The sequence below is a fragment of the Vombatus ursinus genome, unplaced genomic scaffold (genome assembly GCF_900497805.2).
Source record: "Vombatus ursinus unplaced genomic scaffold, bare-nosed wombat genome assembly UNPS02014814.1, whole genome shotgun sequence".
NCBI lineage: Eukaryota > Metazoa > Chordata > Mammalia > Diprotodontia > Vombatidae > Vombatus > Vombatus ursinus.
The window spans coordinates 3,886,924-3,914,338 of NW_020954592.1; the positions used below are offsets into that span (position 1 = coordinate 3,886,924).

The 27,415-nt window shown below is 37.9% G+C and overlaps 1 protein-coding gene across 1 annotated transcript in view; it reads left to right on the top strand.

Annotated features, from left to right (window-relative positions):
* CLCN4 (chloride voltage-gated channel 4) overlaps nucleotides 1-27,415 on the top strand; it is a 100,353-nt gene that overhangs the window by 44,718 nt on the left and 28,220 nt on the right. Inside the window, exons 7-11 of the mRNA XM_027835432.1 lie at nucleotides 10,935-11,141; nucleotides 11,231-11,311; nucleotides 12,604-13,149; nucleotides 19,078-19,264; nucleotides 23,605-24,003. Of these exons, the coding sequence (XP_027691233.1) occupies nucleotides 10,935-11,141; nucleotides 11,231-11,311; nucleotides 12,604-13,149; nucleotides 19,078-19,264; nucleotides 23,605-24,003 (1,420 nt within the window). The remainder of the gene's footprint in view (nucleotides 1-10,934; nucleotides 11,142-11,230; nucleotides 11,312-12,603; nucleotides 13,150-19,077; nucleotides 19,265-23,604; nucleotides 24,004-27,415) is intronic.

The window sequence follows — 27,415 nt, forward strand, 5'->3', positions numbered from 1 at the left end:
TTCAGGGATCAACTTGGTTTCTTCTTCCTTCCCCATCACCAGTCCTGCAATTGAGGAGCAGTATGAGATTGGGAGGGACATTCTACTTAGCATCCAGGTGGTCAAGAGAGCTGAGAACTGAGAAAAGGCTATTAGATTTGTCAGTCAAGAAAAAAACAATAACTTTGGAGAGAGCAGTTTCTGTTGAGTGAAGTCAGAAGCCACATTATATAGACTTAAGATAATAAGATGAAAGGAAGTGGATTTTAGCCACAAAAGGGCAGAGAAATAGGGAAGAGTAGCTAGCAAGTATGGGTGAATGAAGTGAGGGTTTTTTGAGGATGGAAGAGACATAAGCATGTTTGTAGGCAATAGGGAAAGAGCCAGTAGGCAGAGAGAGCGAAGATAAGCGAGAGTGGTAGGATTCATTCATTTGTTTTATAGGGCATTTACTGAATTCAATTTAAACTGATCTGTTGCATTTTGGTTTAGTTTTATGGAGAACCAACTGATTCATAGTTTATTTGATCGTACTCTCCTTTTATGAAAACTCTGCTGGAAATATTGATGCACATTCTTTAGAACATTTACTTCCTAAGTTTCACTTTGTACTTTACTTCCTTTTCCATAGACATGGTCTCCAGGTGTTTTGGGGTTGGCATTCTAGTGTCCACACCTTTCCTAGAATTACAATTTTCTTTTCTCTCTTTTTTAAGGTAAGAGATAGCGATGTACCTTTAGGTCTCGATTGATGTGAATAAATCCTGTGAAGTGGTCACATACTCAAATTAACGCTATATAGATATGGTAATCCAGTCTAATGAAAGCATGCTGTGAGAATTTAAATGATGCATCCACTTAGGGGTATTCGATATTCACATTAATCAGGACCTGCTTCTTACTATAAATATTCCCCTCCAGCTTCCCAGCAGTGTCTCTGGAGACCATGTATGAATAGTTGTAAGGAAATTATTTAGTAATTATTATTGAAGATCTTTCTATTACTAAGTCATATAACAAAATTGAATTGTTAAGCCTCTAGTCTGGCCCCTTATCAGCCTTTTAATTTTGAAGATTCTTATGCTTCCATCTCAGCTGACATAATCAAAATTTCCCAAACTGATGAAATTAAAATATAAGCCAGTCTGAAGTTAATTCTAAGTCTGAATAAAAAAGCATAATCCTTTATAGATGGGTTTTGTAGCCCTAGCTGTCTGTCAGATTACAGCACGTACAAACATTCATAACCTGATCTGTGAGCTGGTAGTTCCTTAGCAGTTAAGGATGTGAAAGGCTTATCCATCTTTGTATTCATTACTTCATCAAAGCCCTCTCTCACTTTTTATCCCCAAATATGTGCATTTTCTTCAAAGATTTATGTAGCTGTGTTCCTTATTGGGTACTGGAAGCCTATATTGAGCTTAAGATGGTCTGTTCATCTAGTTCATTGCCTTTAACAAAGACATAGCATCTTTTAGCATCTCTGTTTCAAGCCCTTGTCCATCAAATGGGAAATTTTTTTAGCAATAAGAATGATACTCCATCTTGCTTTTGGGGCCCCTGCAACAAGCAACTGATGCTTAAGCCAAAAAAATCAACTGCAAGTTGATTCAGAAGCTTTCTGTGAATTTCTTGTGAAATGTCTTTCATGGTAATTTTTTTCCATCTGTTCCTTTTTTATTGAATTTCCTAGACTGTAGTTTGTGCTTACAGGAATTTTTATTCTATTTAGTTAATAATAACACTTTTTGTAGTAAAACTATTTGTTAGTCTTCAGATATAGTTCTGTCTTTAGAATCAAAATATTGGAAGCTGAACTTCTGAACCAGAATGATTACTGGAAGTAGTCTGCCATCACTATTGCCCTTAACCACAACCATCACCTCTCCTTGACATTTAAATTATGGCAGGAAACCTTAGGTGTTTGACAAAGCTTTTGTGGAAAAGTTAAAAAAAAACCCTCAAAAGTGAGGAAAATGGGGCAACTAGGTGGTGCAGTAAATAGAACATTGGCCCTGGAGTCAGGCGAACCAGAGTTCAAATCCGGCTTCACACACTTGACACTTACTAGCTATGTGACCCAGGGCAAGTCACTTAACCCCATTGCCTAGAAAAAAACCAAACCAAACAAAACAAAAAAGCAACAAAAAAGTGAGGAAAATGTGTAATCTAGAGATCAAGTTTCTTACTCAGGGTGCTTTCATAATGCCCATGGAAAAAGGGTACAAAGAAATATTACATAAACCAAACTATAGATATGCCCTGAATCTATAAGTTGCAGGTGCCCAACCTACCTGTATACTTTATATCCAGACTATTACCATAGTGTCCAGAGAAACTCCCCTTTCATTTCCTTAGTACTTGGAAGTCCCCTCCTTTCCTTTCTTCTCTGACCACCCTTTTCTCCTTGATAACACTTTTCTCTTTAAGCTTTTGGTGAATTACTCTCTGCTGGTTTTCCTTCTACCTATCTGATCACTCTTTCTCAGTCTGCTTTGCTGAATCTTCATCTGGGTCACTCCACTAATTGTGGGTGTCCCACAGGGCTCTGTCCTGGGCCTTATTCTGTTTGCTCTCTCCGGTATTTCACTTGGTGATGTCATCAGTTCCTATGGATTCAGTTATTGTCTTTGCAGATGATTCTCACATCTACTTATCCAGCCCTAACCTCTCTGTTGACTTCATCTGCCATCTCCAACATCTTAAAATCATCATGTCCAAAACTGAACTCATTAACTTTTTCTCAAAACTCTTCCCTATTCCACATTTCCTTATTACTGGTGAAGGCACCACCCAGGCTTGCAACCTGAATGTTATCCTTGACTTCTTACCCTGTCTTACCCCTCCCTTTCCAATCTGTTGCCAAGTCGTATTAATTTTACCTTCATGGCATCTCTCAAATACTCCCCTTCTCTTCATTCACATAGCTACCACCCGGGAACAGGCCTTTATTATGTTGCACCTGGATTATTGCAGTAGCCTTCTGGCTGGTCTTTCTGCCACAAGTCTCTGCCCAATTGAGTCCGTCCTCTACTCAGCTGTCAAAGTGATCTTCCTAAAGTACACGTCTGACCAGTTTACCCCCTTACTCAATAAACTCCAGTAGCTGTGTATCACTTCCAGGATCAAATATAAAATCCTCTGTTTGGCATTCAAAGCCTTTCATAACCTACCCCCCCCAACCTTTTCAGTCTTCTTACACCTTATACTTTCCCCCCACTGCATACTGTAATCCAATGACACTGGCTTCCTTGCTGTTCTTTGAGCAGAGCATCCTATCTTTGAGCTCTGGGTGTTTTCCCTGGCTGCCCCTGATTCTTCTTCCTCCTCTTCTCCACCCCCCGCTTCCCTCCCTTCAAATCCCAGCTAAAATCCTATCTTCTATAGGAAACTTTTCGCAGTCCCTCTTAATTCTATTGATTGTTGCCTATTTATCCTGGATATAACTTGTTCGTACATGGCCCTTTGTATGTTGTCTCCCCAATTAGTCTATGGAGTAGGGACTGTGTTTTCCATTTCTTTGAATCCGCATAGTGCCCGGCACATAGTAGGTGTTTAATAAATGTTTTACTGACTGGCTGCGTGCAAAACGCTGGGGCATACAAATAAGACAATCCTTTCTTTCAAGGAGTTCACATTCTAATCAGGGAGAAAGTATATGTAGAATATTTCGGCTGTAAATCAGATGGAAAGGTTCCATGGTCCTTAGGGTGCAGTAGCAAGACAGATGTTAATGCTTCTTCTTTAATGTCATTTCCACTGACAAAATGATATCAGTTTCTGATGTTGAATCAGTTGGCAGTGCCAAGGACTTTGGTGAAAAGAACTTTTCCCCCTGGATCTTTAGTACCCTTTACAGGGTACTTTACAGGGGCTGCTTCCCAAGATGATGGCTGAGGGCAGTGGACTGGAACCAGTGCCATTCCCATGACTAAAGATTTATTTATCACTCAAGTTTGCAAAATGCTTTATGTTTCTGAGACTACAGACATTTGAAATTCATAAATTCTTTGATTCTCACTTATCTGAAAAACTATGGACCCTTTCTCAGTGTGTGTATCTCAGAAAATGAACTAGTAACTATGAAGGACCTATGAAGGAAGACGCCATCCACCTCCAGAGAAAAATGGTGGCCTTCTCTAGTGCAGGCTGGAGAGAGGGTCTAGTGCAGGAAGGAGATGGGTCCAAACTTAAAATGTAACAAAAAAATTAAGAAAAGAAAAAGAACTAGGAAGAGTCTATAAAAACATTATTAGCAATAAGATGCCAAGAGGAAATGGATTTACCACAAAATTTTATACAGACAATTTTGAGGAATATTTAAAAATTATTTTTCAGAAATGTGCAATGATATTTCACTGGTTTGGAAAATTCCGAAGTCATGGATAAAAATAGATGTCCTAGTTTTTTTTTTTTTTTTTCAGATGTAACAGAATCCCACTAAAACCTTAGTATCTTAAAATCAAGACCAGGAGAGCACCTGTTATGTGCCAGCCAGTTCCTGCCTGCAAGGAGGGCATTCTGTTGAAGAACTTACATTCTATATCTCCTCTCTAGGCTATGTATCATTTGATTTAGGGGTTCTTAATCTTTTTTGTCTTGGAAACCCTTTTGACAGTCTTTTGAAACCTATGAAACTTTTGTCTGAATCATGTATTTACCTACATAAAATAAGATACGTAGGATTGCAAAGGAAACCAAATTTATAGTGATGTAATTATCAAAATTAAAGTCCTTTGCGAACTTCAAAGTGCTATGCAAATGCTAGCTATTATCATTATACTGTTGTGTTATACTATTATGATAAGATATTAATTATATTGTTAACATTATATTAATAATAAGGTAATTAATTCTCTATAAAGAGCCTAAGACATAAGCAAGAGCAAATTATCTTACATCTTTCGACTTGTTAATCAAAGCAGTGATACAGAGTTGTCTTCTCTTTCTCCTTATTGCTCTATCCACTATCAATTGCTATGAGAAATCATCTCAAATTATACAGCATATCATTTGATAGTACTTTACATATTATTATGTATTTGTAGATGATATCCCTAAATCCTGTTAAAAGAAATAAAACTTTGACAAATATTCTGCATATTAGGAAGGCTTCTAAATTATACAAAATCAGAATTTGAGTCTCTGCTAAATTCACAATCAAGCAGTTGATAGGATCTTCATGACTTCTGTCAATAAATGTCATTTTCTCTATTTTGATTGGATAATTATATTAAATTATTTTATAGAATTTTAAAGGTACTGGTCAAGTCTCTTAATGTCATGAGTAAGATAATTAAGATGGTGATATTGCCCCAAATTGGATTTTTCTTTCAAACTATATCATTAGAATATTCAGATACTTAAAATGCAATATAGTCATTTAATAATAGATTTGGAAATTTTGTTGAAGTTTGGTTGAATTATCTCTCCCAGGAAATAATCCCTTCTACATTATGCCTGAAAGATGCTTGTCAGATGTTCACAGTGCTTGTCCTAGTTATATGTACTAATGGACCAGCTACATGGACTATCTATCCATAATATTCATCGTAGTTTGGGCAGTAGATATTCCCTATCTATGTGTTTTTTTCTATGTGAATTTATAATGATATTAACAAGATAATAACACTTGAACACTCTGCTAGACTTTTGGCCAGCACACATTCAGATATTTATTAAATGCCTTCTATGTGCTAATGACTGTGTTAAGTACTAGGGATACAAAGACAAAAGTGAAATAATTCCTGTCCTCAGGGAGCTTGTCTTCTAATGTGAAAGATGACATGTATGTATATATAGAAAGACTGTCTAAGGCACTATGTATTTGAACCAGACCCCTGTTACACAAACACATATGTGTATATGTGTCCTATACGTACAGTTATCCCTTTCACATTATGATTTTCCCCATTGTGGTTTCAATATCTCTTGTGGGTCAGCATAACAAATTAAGTGGGAAATTTTGGGGAGTTTTGTGGAAGCCGCAGACAACACGTGGAGGCTAGCAGACGACATAGAAAAAGTTTAGAAACTCAGAAATGCATAAAGTATGTGCATAGTCTTGTATAATATCAAAATATTTTATTTTTTAAGATGCTGTAAACATTCATGAAAGAAAAAGAAAAAATTCAGACTTCTTCTCTGGTATGAAGGGAGGGCCAAAAAGTTTTATATGGCTTTTCCAGATCACAGGGGTGCTATGCCTCAACCCCCACGATGTGGAAGGGATCATTGTATATACACATATATGTGAATATACATGCACATATACAGATATACATCTATGTGTTTGTGTATATAGCTATAGATATAGAACATATACAAAGTGTATGTAAAATGCAAGATAATTTTAGGAGCTAGTAGGGGGGTAGGGAGGACATATGCCACTGTTTTATTCTTGAATTGATATAATCAAAAGTCCATAGAACAAATTTATACCTGTGGTTCCATTTATCTGAGCATGTTAATGGAAGAGATCTTTGTTTTTTGTTTTTTGTTTTTGTTTTTTGGCGAGACAATTAGAGTTAAATGACTTGCCCAGGGTCACACAGCTGGTAAGTGTCAAGTATCTGGTCTGAGACAGGATTTGAACTCAGGTCCTCCTGACTCCAGGGCTGGTGCTCTATCCACTGTACCACCTAGCTGCCCCGAAGAGATCTTTGGAGGAGAGTCTTTGAGGCTACATTTTGCTATCGCGAATCAATTATTTTTATAGTCAGAAAACTCAGTAGGAATCTTATGTCATTTGTACCTTTCAGTCATTTGTTTGATTATAACCATGTCTGCTGGAGAATACTGTGAAAACCTGTTTGTTCTTTCATATTTTTATCGAGGATACCATGTAGATGTGTTATGAGATATTTCTTACAAGGACTTTGTGCAGATTAGAAAGTAAGCATATGGTCAGTAGTTCTTGATGTTCTTATGGCAATATGGTAATTCCAACTGATTCATTTAAATTTATTTGGTCTCATCCCTTCTTTCAGGTAGTTTGAGAGTAAATCCCTCAATACCATCAAAATTGAGATACATCCAGCATGGACTTTCTCTGTATATACTTGATCGGTTTCAACTGTGGAAATAGAAAGATTAAAAAAATAATCCTTGTATCCAAGGAGCTTACGGACTAATTAGGATATACTATGCATAGACAAGTATGGCATTAATTGGAATGTGATGTGAAAAAGGACATATCCAGAGTTTTTGATGGAAATTGGAGGAGAAAGAGATTACTAGGGGAATTGGGGAAGGCTTTATGGAGAAGATGGCATCCAAGGTGTATTATAAGGAGGGGAAGGATTTCAGTAGATAGGCATGCATTTTATACATGGGGAAATGACCTGCACAATTGTATGGAGGTAGGAGCTGGTATAGTTCAGTTTGGCTACCACATAGCATGTATGGGGGGGTAAGAGTGTCGAATAAAGCTGGAAAGGTTATTTGGAGTCAGGTTTTTTAGGGCTTTAAGTGGCAGGCTAAGGAGGTTTGATTTTTTCTTCTAATCTTAGAGGAAATAGGAGGACTTTGAAGGTTTTTGAAAACAGGAAGAAAGCAAAGAAGGAAGGGAAGAAGGTAGGGAGAAAGGCAGGAAGGAAAGAAAGAAGGAAGGAAGGGAGGGAGAAAACAAGTATTTATTAAGCACTTAGGATGTGCCAAGCACTGTGCTAAACAGTTTATAAATATCTCCTTTGATCCTCACAACAACCCTGGCAGGTGGGTGCTGTTATTATTCCTATTTTATAGGAAACTTAGGTTTCCCCTAACAGGGGTAAGGTTACTTGTCCGGAGTCACACAGCTAGTAAGTGTCGGAGGCCAGGTCTGAACTCAAGGCTTTCTGACTCCAAGCCTCCCACTTCAACAACTGCATCACCTCTCGGTGGAAAATAGGGGAGTGACATGGTCAGATTAGGACAATTATTTTGTCCACTGTGCAAGAGGGTAGCTTGAAGATGGGAGAACCTGTAAGTGAAACTCCTATTATAATAGTTCAGGCGCAAGGGATAATAAAGGCTTGAACCGGGGTGGTGTCAATTTAAGTGGAAAGGAAGAGGGAGATGGTGAGAGATATTTTAGAAAGGACTGTGAGGATAAGGAAAAGAGAAGAGATAAAGAGATGTGATAGTGGTACTGTCAGCACAAGGAGAGAAGTTAGGAGGAAGGATGAGTCTGGGGGGAAAAAGATGAGTCCAGCCTTGGACTCCTGTTTGAAATGCTGACAGGACTTTTAGGTCTAGCCATTGGTGATGTGGGACTGGAGTTAAAAAAACAGATTAAGATTGAACATATTTAATTTGGGAGTCATCTGTGTAGAAATACCAATTGAAAACATGGGAGTAGAAAAGATCACCAGGGGAGTGGAAAGAGAAGAGAGAAAAGAACTTGGGACAGATCCCTGTGGGACACTCACTCAGGAAGTCGGGAAGAGTAATTCAAACCGATGTTGGAGGGTGAGCAGTAGGACAGATGAGAGGAGAACCAGCAGAGTGTGAGATTGGACTGAGACAAAGGAGGTGGCAATGTCACAGAGGAGGGTTGGTCACTATCGTGAAAGTCTGCAGGGAAACAAGTATTTATTAAGAAAGTCTGCAGGATTTAATGATGGAAAGGGCCTTGAAGGAAGTTCAGTTCCTTCATTTTACAAGCGAGTAAACTGAGTCTCCGAGAGGTTAAATGACTTGCCAAAGGCCACTTGGTACTCCAACTTGAGTCCTCTTTCCATTGCATTTATACTGCTTTCCAAAGTAGGATGAAGACTGCAAATAACTGGCCATGAAATTTGGGAATTAGGTTGTTGGTGGCTTGGGAAAGAGCTGTTTCAGTATAGTGATGGAGATAGAAGGCAAACTGCAGGGTAATGAGACATGGATGAATGTTTTTTTTTTCCTAGGTGTTTAGCAGAGAAGGGAGGAGATATTTAAGATAGTAGCTTGAGGGAAAGGGAATTTTTTTGGTGGAGGAGGAGGAATTAAGGGAGACCTGATGTTTGTTCAGGGGAGAGGAAGAGAGAGGAAGATCTTGGATATAAGAGGGAGATGTATTGAAGCCAGTTTTTTTGTAGAAGATGGGAAGAGAATGAGATCAAGGGCCTAACTGGAAGATTTTGCCTTCACAAGGAGGAAGGCCATCTCATCCTCTAACAGGATGGAAGAAGGAGAAGGTACTTAATGGCACAGGGAAATCGTAGAGTGTAAACAAATAGATGACAGAATTCGCCATCAATGTACTCAGTCTTCTCAGGAAAGTAGATGGTCAGATGTTGGGGTTGGGGTGGGATGGAATTGGGGTCTTAAGAAGGGGGAAAAGGTTTGGGATGGCCACCATGGGGACTAAGCCAGAGTGTTAATCATTGAATAAAAAGTGTTAGTATATAGTGGTGAGCTTAGAGAGCATGAATTTATGGTGATCCTTTTTAACTTCACTTACTCCAATAGTGGCAAGAGGCTTAGGAAAGAAGAAAAATGATGGAGCTGAGAGTCCAAAAGACATTTTGTTTACATTATGTAAATATAAATAGCTCCAGACAGTGATGATGAAGCTCTACATTAACTTTTTACAAAATTGTTGACCATATGTGGGTCCACATTGACTCATGGGCTAAATTGATATTTTAATGTGAAAGAGTTAGCCTTTAAATTATTAGGCAGAATATCTAGTATTCAAGGAAATTTACTCCATGTAAACTTGTTTATCTCAGCGAATAGATGAGGAGGACATTGACACAGAGACAGCCACGTGGTACAGTGGGTAAGATTGCTGGATTTTTAACACAGGAATGCCTGACATAAATACTACCTATAAGACTCTGGGCAAGTCATTTGATTTCTCACAGCCTTAGTTTTCTCATTAGTAAAATGGAAATAATAATAGTACTTACTTCACAAGGTTGTTGTGAGGATCAAACGATATAACCTGTAAAGTGTTTTGCAAACCGTAATGTACTACATACATATGGCAATTATCAAAAAAGTTCATTTTATCATTTTTAGTGACTATAGTCAAAGATAATTAAGTTTGGAGACTGAGTACTTCAATATGTAAAGCCCATCCCCTAGAGTAGTATTATTTTAGTTCCAGTTGAAATCCTACTAAATGTGCAAAGGAAAGACATATGTTGAATTTAAAGGAAAGAGCTTATGACTTTGCCCTTAGTAACTGGGGTCAGCATGTCAAAACAATGAAATTAGAAGAATCTACTGCCCACCATCAAAGCCTTATTCAATAAGATTTTGCCAGGGTTAGGGTTGTTGATACAAAACATTGAGATATTTCTATATCCCACATAGAGTTGCCATGAGGGCATTTTATTGACAAGAAAAATATAATTATATAGGTCCACAATGTTTAAAACAGTCATGTCCTAGAAATTACATTAATGGTGATATGAGTGAGTATTGATTTTACTGTTATTACATTTAGATTTTAATTTTGTTATATTAAGTAACATGGAGTAATAGATAGGGAGCTGGCCTCAAAGCTACAAAGGCCTGGGTTCAAGCCACACCTCTGAGAGGTACTAACCATGTTCAAATATTTACTTTCTTCTTGCCCTAAGCAATTCTCTGAGACTATAATTTTCAGTAAAGGTGCAGACCTACATGGATAAAGGTCATTCCTGGTGTCAAAGAAATCATAGGCAGGTCCAATTCCTATCCCTATCATTATATTTGTATTTTAATATTATACAGTATTATACAACATAAAATAAAGATAAGAAGCAGCATAGATTTTAACATTCATTGTTTATTGTGATATATAAAAACTGCTATGTAAAGAAAAACTGTATTTTTTAAATGATGTAAGCAATTTCTGTGTGTCCAATCCCATATTTACTGTCTGATTTAATGATTCCAAAAAGCAAACACGTTTCTGTGGTAAGTTCAAATTGTTTTTTTTCCTTATCTTGGAATTTTATTACCTTATTTTTCAACCTTTCCTCCTTTCTGTCTTTCAGATAAAGACCATCTTAAGTGGCTTTATTATAAGAGGCTACTTGGGGAAGTGGACACTCTTAATCAAAACTGTTACCTTAGTCCTGGTGGTATCTTCTGGCCTCAGCCTTGGAAAGGAAGGCCCTTTAGTACATGTGGCTTGTTGCTGTGGTAACTTCTTCAGTAGCCTGTTTTCCAAATACAGCAAGAATGAAGGAAAGAGAAGAGAAGTGAGTTGGAGTCTTGGTAGCTGACTCTCCCTCTTTCACACTGTTTCACTGAGGATCTTGGCACTTATATGTAAATATTTGTATTGTAGGTACTTTCAGCGGCAGCTGCTGCTGGGGTCTCTGTTGCCTTTGGTGCTCCCATTGGAGGTGTACTTTTCAGTCTTGAAGAGGTGAGAATAAACAATTTAGAGGACTAATGGTTTTGGGTGAGGGTGGACAGAAGGGTGGTTTGGGTGTTGTCAAGAAATGTTTTGATGAATGTTGAAGCAATAGAATGTACTTCTGAATTTCCTAGGCTTAAATTTAAGGAAAATTATGCAGAAGTTAGTTGTAGGTCATCAACCAGCTTGTATCTTTTTCGATTTTAAGAATTTGTTTTTGCTATTGTATAAGGGTTCACTTGAAGAAAAAACAACAATCCTCCTTTATCCATAATGAAGTCTTTTCTTGGGATTTAAGTCTTTCTTTTTTTTACTCTTATAGTAAGTCCTGGGGGATTGCTTTCATACTAGGGGCCATATTGCACCATGACTAAACAGTGGTTGTGGCTTTCCCTTTTATCCCTATCTTTTCAAAACAGTAGTGAATCAAATTAAAAACAAAACAGAACTTAGCAACTAAATAAAAGCTTCTGATTATAATTTCAGATTTGGTTAAGTTCATTTAAATGTTTTTGTTGATGCATCTTACATCTAAAATTAAATGAGTGAGTTAGCTGTTGTGTTTGGGGCTTATAACATTGTTTTGAGTGATAAGCACCTGAATGTAAATACTAGGATAAACCACAAGATGTTAGAATTTGGGAGACTCTAGTGATCACTTCGTCCACCCTGTTCAGGAGGAAACTGAGTCCAAGAGAGGTAAAATTATTTCCTCAAAGTGCTGAATAAATGTGGATAGCTAGGTGGCGCAATAATAGAATTCAAAGTCTGGAGTCATCTGAGTTCAAATCTGGCCTCAGACACTTACCAGCTGTGTGAGCCTGGGCAAGTTACTTAACCTTGTTTGCCTCAGTTTCCTCATCAATGAGCTAGAGAAGGAAATGGCAAACCACTCTAGTATCTTTGCCAAGAAAATCCCAAATGGGATCACAAAGAGTTGTACATTACTGAAATGACTGAACAGTAACAACTGAATAAATGTAAGTTATTATTATTTATAATAATAACATTTATTATCTATAATACATATAATATTATATATAACACAATATTATCTATAATAATTATTATCTCTAATAATATTTATTATCTGTAATATCTATGTGTCATATATCATATAATATTATCTATAATAATAATTTTTTGCCTGTGGTAACAGCCACTTTGTGAAAGATGTAGGCATACTTGTCATGATTCTAATCTAGAGTCCTTTCAACCTTATTGTCATGCATATTGGCCTGAGATGCAAATTTTACCTTTTTCCTGGCCAACCTCTAATTATCTCTGTTTATTTGTTTCAGGTCAGTTACTACTTTCCCTTAAAAACTCTCTGGAGGTCTTTTTTTGCTGCCCTGGTGGCTGCTTTTACACTGAGGTCCATCAATCCCTTTGGGAATAGTCGTCTGGTTCTCTTTTATGTGGAATACCACACACCCTGGTACATGGCTGAACTTTTCCCCTTCATCCTACTTGGTGTCTTTGGAGGTCTCTGGGGGACCCTTTTTATTCGCTGTAACATTGCCTGGTGTAGAAGACGGAAGACCACACAGCTAGGAAAGTATCCTGTGTTGGAGGTCATAGTGGTGACAGCCATCACCGCCATAATTGCCTACCCTAATCCATATACTCGACAGAGCACCAGTGAGCTCATCTCTGAGCTGTTCAATGATTGTGGAGCCTTGGAGTCTTCTCAGCTCTGTGATTACATCAATGACCCAAATATGACCAGGCCTGTTGATGACATTCCTGATAGACCAGCTGGGCCTGGGGTTTACACTGCAATGTGGCAGCTGGCTTTAGCCCTCATCTTCAAAATCATCATTACAATATTTACTTTTGGCATGAAGGTAAGGAAGAAGGAAGACAGATAGTGACCAACCTGAAATGTCTGGGTCAACTGCTTAATATAGAGGGGAAAAAAAGAAACATAATTAGAAACTGGGGCAACCACTGATTGACAGTGGTACCAGGTAGAAGGAACTAGACTGTGTATTTATCTTAGCTTATCTCTTGGTGAATGTACATCATTAGCCGCTGAACTATACTTTCAAAAGCAACATAGATATTTCTTGTGAGAGGAAAGCCCAAATTATACAAGATTTAGAATGATGGTATTAGTGGGTTATGGCCACCATTAGAAAAAGAGAAGAATCCAAGTCTTGGAACACTTGGTAAAAAAAAAAACAAAAAAAACCCAACAGCTCCCCATCATCCAATCTATTACTTGAGGAAAACTCTTACAAATTTTCCCCAAACTCCCAGTAATATAGGCAGCAATTTGAGTCATAAAATAATAGAATCTTAGAGTTATAGAAAACCTTAGAAGACATCTATTACAATCTCTTTACCACCTCAAATAATAATAAAGAAAATATTGGCTTCTGTTGAAAACTCTTCATTAATTTCCTCTGTTTGCTTAGTCAAGGTCACTTAACCTTTCAGGGCGGTGGTATACTCCTTTGTAAAGATGAGGGGACTGGATTTGATCTTTTAAGTCTTTTCCAGTTCTAATGTATTGCATGATTTCATGGTTTGTGAGGAAATCGTGGTGAGGAGATATACTGAGAAGGAACATAAGTGCTCAAATGATCACAAATAAGGCATTTTGTCAATCACACGTGTGTGTGACCCTCCTGGAGGGCACACAGTGACCATGGTGGTTCAGGTGTACATTGTCCCAGATCGCCTGGATTTCTGCCCTTATATGTAATTGTTGTTATTGGGTAGATTCACAGGGACTGGGTGGGTTGGGAGACCTTAACTCTAGTCAATCAATGGGTGGTCTGGATCGTGACTCACCTTATCAGCCACCAGGATACTGTGATTAGTAAAGTTTGCTGTTTTACACACCTGGATTAGATAAATTTGCTAAACTGATAGTTTGCTGACCTTGCATTCCTTACTCTAAATGGAGCTAAACAAGCTAGTTTTTGGGTACCTAGGAACTTCCTAGAATACAGGCAGGTCAATCAGTGGTCAAACATGGAGCCAATTCTGTCAGCAAGACCCTAGCAAAAGGTCAATGCTGACATGATTATATTCTATGCAATTAAAAAAAAAAAACATTTAGTGTATGCTTGCTGTTTGCCAGGCATTATGCTATGTTGTAGATATAAAAATAAAGAAGAAACAGTTTTCCTGCTGTCAAATAACTTATATTTTACTGGATTGTGGGGATTATAAACTCTAATTCTATGTAGTGGCAGGGATAGTAAAATACTTGTGCTGGATAGGACCTGGTTTCCTGTTGAATAACTGGATGGGTTGTGAAGTAGGGATCATGGTTGGCTAGATGTAGTTAGGTGAGTTTTTGCTCACCTAACCAACCAAACAGAATAGCTCAGGCCTAGGATGGAATGCCAGATTTGGGTGGATAAACTCCCCCAGGAAGAGGGTGAAGACATGGTCTCAGCAGCAGCAGCCTCACAGTAATTAACTGTTGTCCATAATCATCTAGATATGATATTGATCCATAAAAATTGGAGAATATTTTAATGGATTTTGCCATATTGAATACTTATCATCTCCAAATTACATAGAATGAAGAACTTTCAAAATAGAGAGACCTATAGGAAGAAATTAAAGCCTTGGGTGAGACAAGTTATGCCATCCTTGTTATGTTTCCTACTGGAGTTGTCTCAATGATGCTTTCAGTGAGTCCACAGAAAATGAGTTTATATCTCGATAGTCTTATTTAATTACAAAAAATAGTCATGGGGTTATAGGATTATACATTTAGAAATGGAAGAGCCCATAGAGGCCATGGGTCCTACCTTTTACTTTCATTCTGAACATTAAGTAATAAAAAGGATAGTGACTTTTCATAGGGCCATCTTTATTTGAGCCCACTCAAAAAATTAAAAATGAGATGATAGATAATATCTCAATTTTCTATAAGGCATTATGGTTTCCAGAGTGCTTTACATATATTATCTTATTTGATCCTCATAGCAGCAGCGTAGATAGATTGATAGACTTGGAATCAGGAAGACCTGGGTTAGAATCCTACATCAGACACATGCTAGCTGTGTGACCTTGGGCCAGTAATCTTTTGGACTCAGTCCCTTGGGTAAATAACCTCTTGGACTCAGTCTCATAATCTGTCAAAAGGTGATAATAATTGTATCTCTCTCACTAGGAACTACAAAGGACCTTTGAGGTCATCCAATTCAACCCACTTTGTTTTACAGATAGTGTAGCTGAGACCCCGAGAGATTCAGTGGTTTGCCCAGGGTCAAGAAGCTAGTAAGTAGCTGAGACTGGCTTCTGACCTAGGTCTTCCTGACTTCAAGTTCAGTGGGTCTAGTTGAAAAAAATTCCTCACCTAATGGCCAACCTTTTGGTGATGGACCTCTCTAAACTTAGCTAGGCTTGTCCTACTATGACAAAAACACAGTGCATAATACAATTCCTTAGCCATCTGATGTTCCAAGCCTTTTTTCCAGTTGGTACAACCTGTATAATCTCTGAATAAACCAGTCAAGGTAAGAGCCACTCAAAGTCTCACACTCTTTACAGTATATACATTGACCCATTCCAGTCTTTCTAGCTGCTGGTACTACCTTCTATCTACTCTTCCCCACCAGAAGGAGTGGGAAGGAAGGTTTTGGGGGAAGAGGGAGAAGAAAAAGCCCTGGCAATAAATACTTACAATCAAGTAAAACAAATTCTTGCATTGGCCATGTCCAAGAAATAGATATTTCTTTCTGTACCTTGAGTTTGTCACATCACTGTCTGGAGGTGGTAAATCATCATGCTTCATCATAAGTCCTCTAGAATAAAGAATGGTTACTGTAGTGATTAGAGCTCTTAAATCTTTCAAAATTTTTACAGTGTTGTTCCTGGTTCTGCTCATTTCACCCTGAATCTGCTCATACAAGTCTTCTCAGGTTTCCCTAAAACCATCCCTTTCATTATTTCTTATAACACAATAGTATTCTATTACAGTCATGTACCATAATTTGTTCAACCATTCCCTAATTAAGAAGCAGCCCCTTCGTTTCCACTTTTTCTTTGCCACTACAAAAAGAGCTGCTATAAATATTTTTGTACATATGGTTCCTCTTCTTCTTTCTTTCATCTTTTTGGGATGTAGGTTTAGAGTGTTGTTGTTATTTTAAATCTTCTTACTCTTCCATGCCTCACCACAGCCAAAAGCTAATGAATTAAAACTCTTAATGTAGGAAAGGGCTATATTTAGGGAGCTTGTTCTAAGTTACTTCCTGTCAGGCAGGGATCCCTAGAGAGCATGGGGGTTTGCAGCAACTGTCCCCAGAGAATACATTTTAGTTGTTCCTGTTAAACAAAACCAAAGAAAACAGTTTCTGTTTTTCAGAGCCCTTTTGTTAAAATTTGCCCTGAGTGAACTTCTAACTACAGTTCCACAAAGAGACCAGCTTAGTGAAAGGATCTTTCTTCTTCTCTCAGACAATGGAATTGAGTTTTATCACTCCCTTTCAAGTCTATTTTTATGCATTGTTTCTTTTTGGCAAAAAAAAAAAAAATCAGGTTTATCTGGGTGTGTGTGAAAGTCAAACAAGAACCTGATTTTTTTTTGTTTTTTGAAGGTTAGTACGTTTGATTAAATGGCTGACTGAAGGTTTTCAGAGGATTGATCATCTCATATCCAAGGGACTCATTTCTTACACTTCTGTGTAAGAATGATAGCATGCCTTTTGAAGAGATGCTCTCTGAGAGAGGATTCTAACCTTCTTTTTGACTTGCCTGGGATGAAATGAACACAGAGCAAGGTGAACCCCCATAAAGGACATCATTTCCTCCAAAGTGCCCCCAGCTTTAAGGATCAGAGATAAGGAGTCAAAGATAGCTGCTTTTAGCTCTAAGACCTGTTTATTTTTGTAGTGCACTGATTGAGATCAGGAAGAGGAATAATGAAAAAGATGCTTCATGAGCAAAAGTCAAAAGCAATCTCAAAATTTAAAGAAAAACAACTGAGGATAGAATCTGTGATATTTTACAATACCTTAAAATATCAATAATAAATTATCTTGTAAGTATTTTTGAATTTTATAAAAAAACCAAATCATTCAAGATTACAGTGATAACTGGCATTTTGCAACCCCCCAACCCCAGGTAATAAAAAAAATTCCCATAGTTCCTTTTGCTTATACAGCACATTTGTTTCTTGCAACGCCATCTCTAAAATGTTCAGAATTTTGTAGGAAAAATTGACAGGCTGGAGCAATTAGGACTTTCTTTTAATTAAAGCTAAGTGACTGTGTATTAAAGAGAATTAGTATTTTTAAAGTATTTTGGAAGATGGGAGGCTGCTGAGAAGAAGGTTGAGTTTCACCTGTGAGCAGTCAGTACCCCCCCTTTGTCCTTTTCCATGCTGTGCTTGCCATTTAATTTTAAAATTCATTCTAAATGACATAGAAAGGAGAGAGATAAAGCAGCAGAAAATCTTTTATGGCAGAGGCTCATTTCTACATGTTATTTGCAGTTGGGTTTATCACTTCTGTAATCCCTAACAAGCAAATCAGAGATATTGAAGAAGAGGAAATGAAAGTGAAAATCTCTTCTTTCAAGGTAATAGTGGGCTGTGTAGTACATTTTGAAAGTATTAGAAATCAGTTATAATGGAAAAGGCATTGGACTTGGGATCTAAGAAACTCACTTTGAGTCCTGGCTCTGCCACTCACTAGCTGGGTGATGTTAGAGGAGATAGTCTTTGAATCTCTGTTCCCTCATCTGTGAAACGCAGAAGATATTTACATATGTATATATATACATATATACACACATATTATATAATATATATATATTTTATATGAATATGCATATATATCTTACATTTCACATGGTTATTTCTAGGAAAACTCATAGCAAACCTTGAAGTACATTCTATATGCGTGGTATACACTCTATCCTTCTTCATCTCCTCCCCTAGAATCCCTAACTTCCTTCAAAGCTCAATTAAAGGCCATTCTTGATTTCCTCAGCTGCTAGTGCCTTCCCTCTGAAATCACTTTATTTTTACTTTTTATATGTTTCGTATGCATCTGTAAACTCCTTCAGGATAGGAACTATTTCAATTTTGTCTGTGTGTCCTTAACAGCTAGCAGAGTACCTGGCAGATGGTAGGTGCTTAATAAATACTTCTTGGTTATATTATTATTATTATCTCTTAGATCTAGAGCTGAAAAGGATTCCAAAGGTCATTTAGTTCATAAATGGGAATTGTGGCTAATATTACATAACTGATTTAACAAGCTGAAAATTGTTTAGCACTTTTTATATTGATTAACAAAACATTGCCTATGTCTCTTTCTCTTTCTCTTCTTCTATTATATTCTCTCTCTCTCTCTCTGTCTGTTTCACTCTATCTCTGCCTCTCTCTGTCTCTAGTCTCTTTGCCTATCTCTTATCTCTCTAGTCTCTGTCTTTGTCTGTCTTTTGTAAGAAGGAACTGCCTAGGATTAAGAAGAAGAAAGTTGGAATTATACTTCCTCCTAATTATAACCTTGAGATAGTTTGGTTGTTACGAGGGGTGTGCTCCTAAATGTTTAACGACCAGATTGAGGGGGACGATGTGTAGGATATACTTTTAGGTTTAATCTGTGCTATTAACATTTTTTCTGTCACTTTCTTAAATCCAGATAATCCATAAAATAAAAAAATCAAACTGTGATTTGTAGCTTGAGCTGGTTGGAGCTGAGTACAGCACACTCCTGAGTATTAAAAATTCTCTGGGGTATATGGGACATTTCCAGCCCTTATGCCTTAATGCTTTTGTTTTCTGTGTTTCATTGGAGATCCCTTCAGGCCTTTTCATTCCCAGTATGGCTGTGGGAGCCATGGCGGGCAGAATGGTGGGGGTAGGAGTGGAACAGCTGGCTTACCACCACCATGACTGGATCATCTTCAGGAACTGGTGCAGACCTGGAGCAGACTGTGTCACTCCTGGACTTTATGCAATGGTGGGAGCTGCAGCCTGCCTAGGTATGTTCTTTGTGGTGTAGGAGGAGCAATGTTATTCGATCGTTCTTTACGCTCATGTTGATCTTATGTACTTTATTTTAAAAATGAGAGTTGGCTAGGAATTGTAGGGTCTCAGACATTTAGGCTTTGCTGTTCTAAACTGTCATTCTTATTCTTCTTTTGTTTCACCAAATATAAAAGTGGGCCAGTCTTCAAAGGTTTTCAAGGCACGAATTTTCCACAGAGACTTCCCTAAAAGGCCCAATTGTGACATAAGATGCAGAGATGATCTGGCTTAGTACCTTGGAGAGGTAGAAAATATTAATGCTGCTCTGGGACAGAGCATAACCTTCTTAAGCTTTTTTGTTAACTGGTCTGGGAATGAGGACAGTAGGGCTTTAAACTTGGCTCTGTATCTGATTTTATAATCCCATTAGAGATGCTGAAATGAGGCTATGGCTGTCCTTCAAAGGAATGATATTTTGTCTTTTTTTTTTTTTTTGGGTTCGAGGTAGGGTGAGGTGAGTGAGACTTATCTAGATTTATCTTTTCTAGCTGTAGATAAAGGACAGTGCCTCTTGTTTGGATGCCAAGTTTTTAACATATACTCATCCTCATTGATAGTGATATTATTCACACTGTGGAATGTTATCCCTGATTTTCTGATTTGGCAATCCACAAGCTTGTGTGGTTAAAACAAATTATTCACTAAAGCCTCTTTTCTCTTTATGCTTGCTTCTTTGGTAACTCTCAATTATTGACTTATATGATGACTCCCAGGGGCAGCTAGGTTGCCCAGTGGATGGAATATCAGGCCTAGAGTCAAGAAGACCTGAGTTCAAATCCAGTCTCAGACACTTAGTAACTGTCTGACCCTGGGCAAGCCACTTAATCCTGTTTGCCTCAGTTTCCTCATCTGTAAAATGAGCTGGAGAAGGAAATGGCAAACCACTCTAGTATCTTTGCTAAGAAAACCCCAAAAGGGTTCATGAAGAGTCAGAAATGATTGAAAATGACTAAACAGTGACATAGATGACTCCTAAAGCTCTATACTTTTATATATATATATATACACACACACACATATGTATACACATATATACATATATACACATATATACATATACACATATACACACACATATATATATGTATCTTCTGTCCCCTGAAGTCTAGTCCCAAACTTCCAACTGGTCATATGACATCTTCATGGGGATATACCAATAGTGCTAATGATCTGCCCACAATATAAGTCACCAAGCTAATTTACTAAGTGATAAATTATAAATTTCTTAGCTTTTCATTCAGAGCTGTCCACAGCTCCAGCCTGCCTTTCTATACTTATTTCATTCTCTGACTGGAGATACCAAGGCAGGAATTTCTTCTCTAGTATGCCAACTGTGGCAGCGTTATAAATTGTACGATATTTGGTTAATTAATATACTGTAAATTCTTAGGACTGGTAGCCTATGGTGGCACTGAAATCTATTAAGGGTTTATCAGTATCCTTACATTAAATGACTAATAATCTCAATCTCTTTAGGAATGCCAAGGAACATAATTTCTGGTCCAGGTGTCCAGGTGGGTTAGGTAGATGGGGGTGGATGAATATATTGTGGTCAGTAACATTACTTAGCTTATTCCAGATATGGAGGGATGAACTCCAATTTGTTAAATCAGAAACTTTTATAATTCATACATCAAAAACAATCAGTGAGGTGATCAGTCTTTGTGGACGGTTTCTCAGGCGGACAGTGCCTGAACCACACAGATGATCTGTAGATGAATGGTGAAGAGTGAGTTCAGTGACTCAGTTTGAGATTATTTGCCATTTCATAATTTTGTCTTGGGGCAGGTAGGTGGTGCAGTAGATAGAATGCCGAACCTGGAGTCAGGAAGACTCATCTTCCTGAGTTCAGATCTGGCCCTCAGATACTTGCCAGCTATGTGACCCTGGGCAAGTCACTTAACCCTGTTTGCCTCAGTATCCTCTTCTATAAAATGGGCTGGTGAAAGAAATAGCAGACCACTCTACTATCTTTGCCAGGAAAACCCCAAATGGGGTCACAAAGAGTCAGACATGACTGAAAAACAACAAAAGAAAGAAGTTTTGTCTTCACGTCTTTTACCTCTTTGCATTTTTATGCACTGGCTACATTGCCTAGGATGGACCTCCCCTACATCTCCTATTGAAATCTGTTTCTTCCTTCAAGGCATAACTCAGGTTTATCTGTTTTGTGAAACCTTCCCTGCTTTCCTCCTCTCCTCCCTTTTGCTGGAAGGGAACCTTTCCTTCTTGAATCTCTCCCACCACCCTGGTATCTCTTGTATACTTAGCCATATTCTGACTTCTCTCAATAGAGAGTCGTGAACATGTCTTGTCCTTTGTCTTCCCAATTAGATTATAAGTGCTTTAAGGCAGGGCCTGTCATTTCATTTTTGTATTCCTAGGACTAAGTTTAATACCTTGCACAAAAGCAAACACTTAATAAGAAAGTGTCATACAGTGGAAAGAAAGCTGGATTTGGAGTCAGAGGAGCTGGTTTCAGATCTTGGCTTTGCCACTTAGTACCTGGGTGCCCTTGTGCAAGTCTCCTTACCTCTATGAGTCTCAATTTTCTCATCTGTAAAATGAAAGGGTTGCATTAGATGGTCCCTTCCAGGTATAAAACCATGACCTGATAGCGAGGTTCCAATACATATGTACAGAATAGAATTGAAATGCAAGAGTAATTTAAGAAATTCCTGGTGAATCTGGTTTAAATGTCATGAGTATTGATTCATAGTCCTGCCTGTTGAACTGTATGAGCTATAAGCTTTAGGATAGTAAGTGAATTCAAAAATGAAGAACAAACAATAAATGAATCCCTTCATGAAATCCTCTCACATCGAAACAAGACAGTCTTGTATAACAACATTTTAAAGTGAATTTAGACATTTTTCATGAATTCTCATTATTTTGCTTTGAAACCAATCATGGAGGATGGTCTCATTTTACTGTGGGCAGATGGGTCATTCTTCCAACTGACTATTGACTGGAGATACCTTTTCTGACAATGACAGTGACTGGAGATACCAAGACAGGAATTTCTTCTCTAGTATGCCAACTGTGGCAGTGTTATAAATTGTACAATATTTGGTTAATTAATATACTATAAATTCTTAGGACTGGTAGCCTATGGTAGCACTGAAGTATCCTTACATTAAATGACTAATAATCTCAATCTCTTTAGGAATGCCAAGGAATGTAATTTCTGGTCCAGGTGTCCAGGTGGGTTAGGTAGATGGGGGTGGATGGATATATTGTGGTCAGTAACATTACTCAGCTTATTCCAGATATGGAGGGATGAACTCCAATTTGTTAAATCAGAAACTTTTATAATTCATACGTCAAAAACAATCAGTGAGGCGATCAGTCTTTGTGGATGGTTTCTCCGGGGGACAGTGCCTCAACCACACAGATGATCTGTAGATGAATGGTAAAGAGTGAGTTCAGTGACTCAATTTGAGATAACTTATTTCTCCTTTAAACTGGAAGCCCTGGATCGGAGAATTGGGCAGGACTTTGTTATATATTGTAATAATGACTGATTATTTATATTGCATTTTCAGGCTGCTAGGTGGCATATTAGATAGAGTGCCGGGCCTGGAGTCAGGCAGAGTCATTTTCCTGAGTTCAAGTCTGGCCTCAGAGCCTGACTAGCTGTGTGATCCCGGGCAAGTCACTTAACCCTGTTTGCCTTAGTTTCCTCATCTGTAAAACGAGCTGGAGAAAGAAATGGCAAAACCACTACAGTGTCTGCCAAGAAAATCCCAAATGGAGTCACAGAGAGTCAGACACAACTGAAACGACTGAAGAACAGCAATATTGCATTTTAGTTTACAAAGCGCTTTTTATACCTAATCTCATTTCACCTTCACGATAACCTCATGAAATAATAGTTAAAGATATTATTATTCCCAATTTACAAATAAGGAAATCTAGTAAATAATGGACAAGATTTAAACCTGGGTCTTCCTGCATTCAAGTTCACAATTCTATCCTCTATGCTATGTTGCCTTCTAGTATATATAATTTTTGTAGATTGCTGCACAATCCATGCCTTTGTGTTAGTATGGGAATCGAAGTTGAGGCAACATAATATGGTGGAAACATAATATGTATTTGGAGTCAGACAATCTGCATTTGAATCCTGGCTCTTTTGTTATTAACTACGTGATATTGAGAACCATCACAACTTTTCAGGTTCTTAGTCTTCTCATGTACAAAATGAAGGAGATTGTCTAGACAAGCCCACGTCTCTTTTGGCTGCAGATCCTTTGAAACCTTGGAGCCTGACTAGTTTTTCTTTTCTTTGCAGGTGGAGTTACCCGAATGACTGTTTCGTTGGTGGTGATCATGTTTGAGTTAACAGGAGGTCTGGAGTACATTGTACCACTAATGGCAGCAGCTGTGACGAGCAAGTGGGTAGCAGATGCATTTGGAAAAGAAGGAATCTATGAGGCACACATCCACTTAAATGGTTACCCATTTCTAGATGTGAAGGATGAGTTCACTCACAGGACACTGGCAACTGATGTCATGAGGCCCAGGCGTGGGGAGCCGCCACTTTCCGTGCTCACCCAAGATAGCATGACGGTGGAAGATGTGGAGACGCTGATTAAAGAGACAGATTATAATGGCTTCCCAGTGGTGGTTTCCAAAGACTCAGAGAGGCTCATTGGTTTTGCCCAGAGGAGAGAACTCATTCTTGCCATAAGTGAGTAAAAAGAATGAACCTAATATTTACTAAGAAGCTAATAGTGGTGTTAGCATCAAATGAAATTTGAAAAACAAATTATTTATAAGTAATGAAGAATCAAGATTTGGGAAAACTTGTTTAAGTGAAGCAAGACTTAATTCACTTAGTTGCTGACTTATAAATGCCCACCTTACAAATGACCCATGTATTAAACCTCTGCTCTGAATCCCTCACCTATTCTGGGTTCTAGCCTATGGCCCCATCACCATATCAGATTAGTTCATAAGTGGAGGTAGGGAAGAATCCATGAAAATCAGGGACTGCTTGCTCCTAGATGTGGTAGTCTCTTTCCTCTGACTATCATTCCCTCACTTTTCCTGAATATTTTCACTTTACTTTGTTCCATAATCTTAAATTTAAAAAAAATTAGAAGTTTATCTGTGCTAACAAATGTCTCCTTTTGATAATACAGATATCATTAGAGAGCTGTAATATACATTCATTCATTATCATGAATTAATTAAGTTGGATTGTTTTCCACCTAATACCTGTTTGTACTGAAGGAATGGGAATTTTGATTAGCAGAGAAGACATACCAGGTGGTTAGTGCATTGTCAAGGTACTTGGGTACCCAAGGAGAGTGGTGGTGGGAGGTAAGAGAAAGAAATGTAGTTGGAAAAGTATAGGACAAACATTAAAACTCAGGAAATGAGTCGTCTTCCTCCTTCTCCTCCCCTTCCTGTGCTCTCCACTGTTAGTTCTCAGGCTAGGATTATTAGCACAGTAGTTAACCTGCAGCAGTGGTCCCCACACTTTTAAAAATATAGATAGGTAAATAAATGAGTGCATAAAACATTTATTAAGTGCTTACTATATGCCAAGCACTGTGCTAAGCATTTGGGATACATATTTAAGAAATGTAAGGCAATTCCTGCTCCATGGGAGCTTATGTTCTAATGGGGGGAAAAGTACATAAAAAGAAGTTGGAAAGGAGGAGACATTCCCATGGCATGATTTGGATATAGTTGTGAGTTGGTAATCTGGTTCTGCATAAGATTAAATGATAGCTTGCCTATCAGCCTATCAGAGCCCAAGGTGGTTCTAGGAGAAAAGTCCAGGGCTTTATGGTGGAGGAAAAGGTGGGGGTTAGAAAATGAGACTGATGACTGGGAGTGGTCAGACAGATAGGAGGAGAATGAGGAGAGATATGAGTCAAGAAAACCCTAAGGGAACAGGAGGAGATGGTGACCAGCCCTGTCAAAGACTTTAGACAGGGCAAGAAGGATGAGGATTGAGAAAAGACTATTAGATTTGGAATTAAGAGATCACTGGTAATGTATGTAGCATTGTTTCTTCAGATAATGTACTCTCAGTCCTAAACGATCCATTTACAATTGAGCTTTTAGAATAGAACCTGAATTTTAAGCTGGGAATTGCTTGTACATGGATGAGATTCATTTTAATTTTTTATGGAGTTCAAATGAGCTCAGATATCTTAGTGTTCTGTGTTACATACTTCACTTCTTATCTGAAGAAATGAGTCTGTAAGAGGATTTTCTTTTAGCATAAGAGCAGAAGCACTTAGTAACAGTAATCTGATAAAAGTTTTCAAATCTGCCGACTTAATAAGGGATAATACCTTTTGGATTCATACATAGAAGTCACAAAACTTTCAAATCAGGTGCTTTTGAGTGAGAGAACTATCTTTTAAATAAAGTATAATTCCAATGAATTGGGCAGCTAGGTGGCAGAGTGGATAGAGCTCCAACCTTGGAGTCAAGTAGATACCTCTTTCTGAGTTCAGATCTGGCCTCAGACACTTCCTAGCCATGTCATCCTGGGCAAGTCACTTAACTCTGCCTGCCTCAGTTTCCTCATCTGTAAAATGAGCTGGAGGAGGAAATGGCAAACCACTGCAGTATCTTTGCCACGAAAACCCCAAAAGAGTTCACGAAGAGCCAGACATGACTGAAATGACTAAACAACAGCAACTATTTCAGTACATAAAGGATCGATGATTTCTTCAGGGAAGAAGTCAGATAATTCTTCTAGGGTTGACTGAGGCTTACAAAGGTTAAGTAATCCTATGATTCTATGGTTTCCTCTTAGTTTCTTTCCAGATTGAGGAACCTAGTTTTTAGTTAGTCTGATCTCACATAGAAGCACCTATAGATTCTTGACCACTTTAGTTGCTTTTCGCTTGGCCTTCTCCAAATCCATTTTTTCTTGGGGAATGTTAGGCAGAGCTGTAGTCGGTATTCATATTCAGCTTTACCATGATTTTGTACAATGGCGGAATGATGTCTTCTCTTTTGATCTTTCTAATTCTTTTCCTGATAATTACCAGCATTAGGCTTATAGAAGCATAGGTTGAATCCTGGAAGGGACCTTAGAGGACATCTCCTTCAATCTACTTATTTTACATATGAGGAAACTGAGACTCAGAAGGGTGAAGTGACAGGTAGGTGGTACAATAGATAGAATGCTGGACCTGGAGTCAGGAAAAACCGAATTCAAATATAGTCTCAGACACTTACTAGCTATGTGACCCTGGGCAAGTCACTTAACTATTATTTGCCTCAGTTTCCTCATCTGTAAAAATGGGGATAATAATAGCACTTTAGATATCAGTATTGTTGTGAAGATCAAATGAGCTAGTATTTAAAAAATGCTTTACTCCTCCAACTACAAATACTGTACTTAATTCCACTGAATCATGAAGCTGTTGACTGATCATGACTGTATCATGGCTCATGACCTGAACCTTTTTTTGGAACTATATTTATTTTCAACCATAATGGGACAGATAGCTTTATGTTATGAATATCAGATGTAAGACTGTAACATAACATAACACATCACATCACAATACAACACAACACAACACAACAGAACAGAACAGAACAGAACAATATAATATAACATAATATAAGAAAATAATCTCTAAACACAGGCCTGAACTGAAACTCAGCCGCCATTTTCTTAGTGTATTTAGCATTGTATAAGGTCATTCTGCTGTTTTATTCTTGTCAGCTTAGCACTTCAGTATCTGCGAAAGCTTAGTGTCATTTGCACACTTGGATAGCTGACTATGTGTTCTCCTTTTGGTATGATATACAAAAATGTTCCATAGACTAGTCCCAGACCATCCTTGATGGATTCCACTATTTTCTTTCTCTGATCAGAAAAATCCTTTTTTATGTTTACTTTCTGTTTCCTATCTGTAAGTCATTTTCTTATTCTTGTTAAAAAAAACAAAAAACAAAAAAACTCTTCTCTCAAATCTGTGGTGATTCAACTAAAAAAAAAATAAAGCTTTTTGAAACTCTCAATAAAAGCATATCCAGTAGTTTCCCCTTACCTACTCTCTCAGTGATGTCAGACATAATTTCATCTGACAGAAACCATAGTGCTTTTCTCACCAAAGATT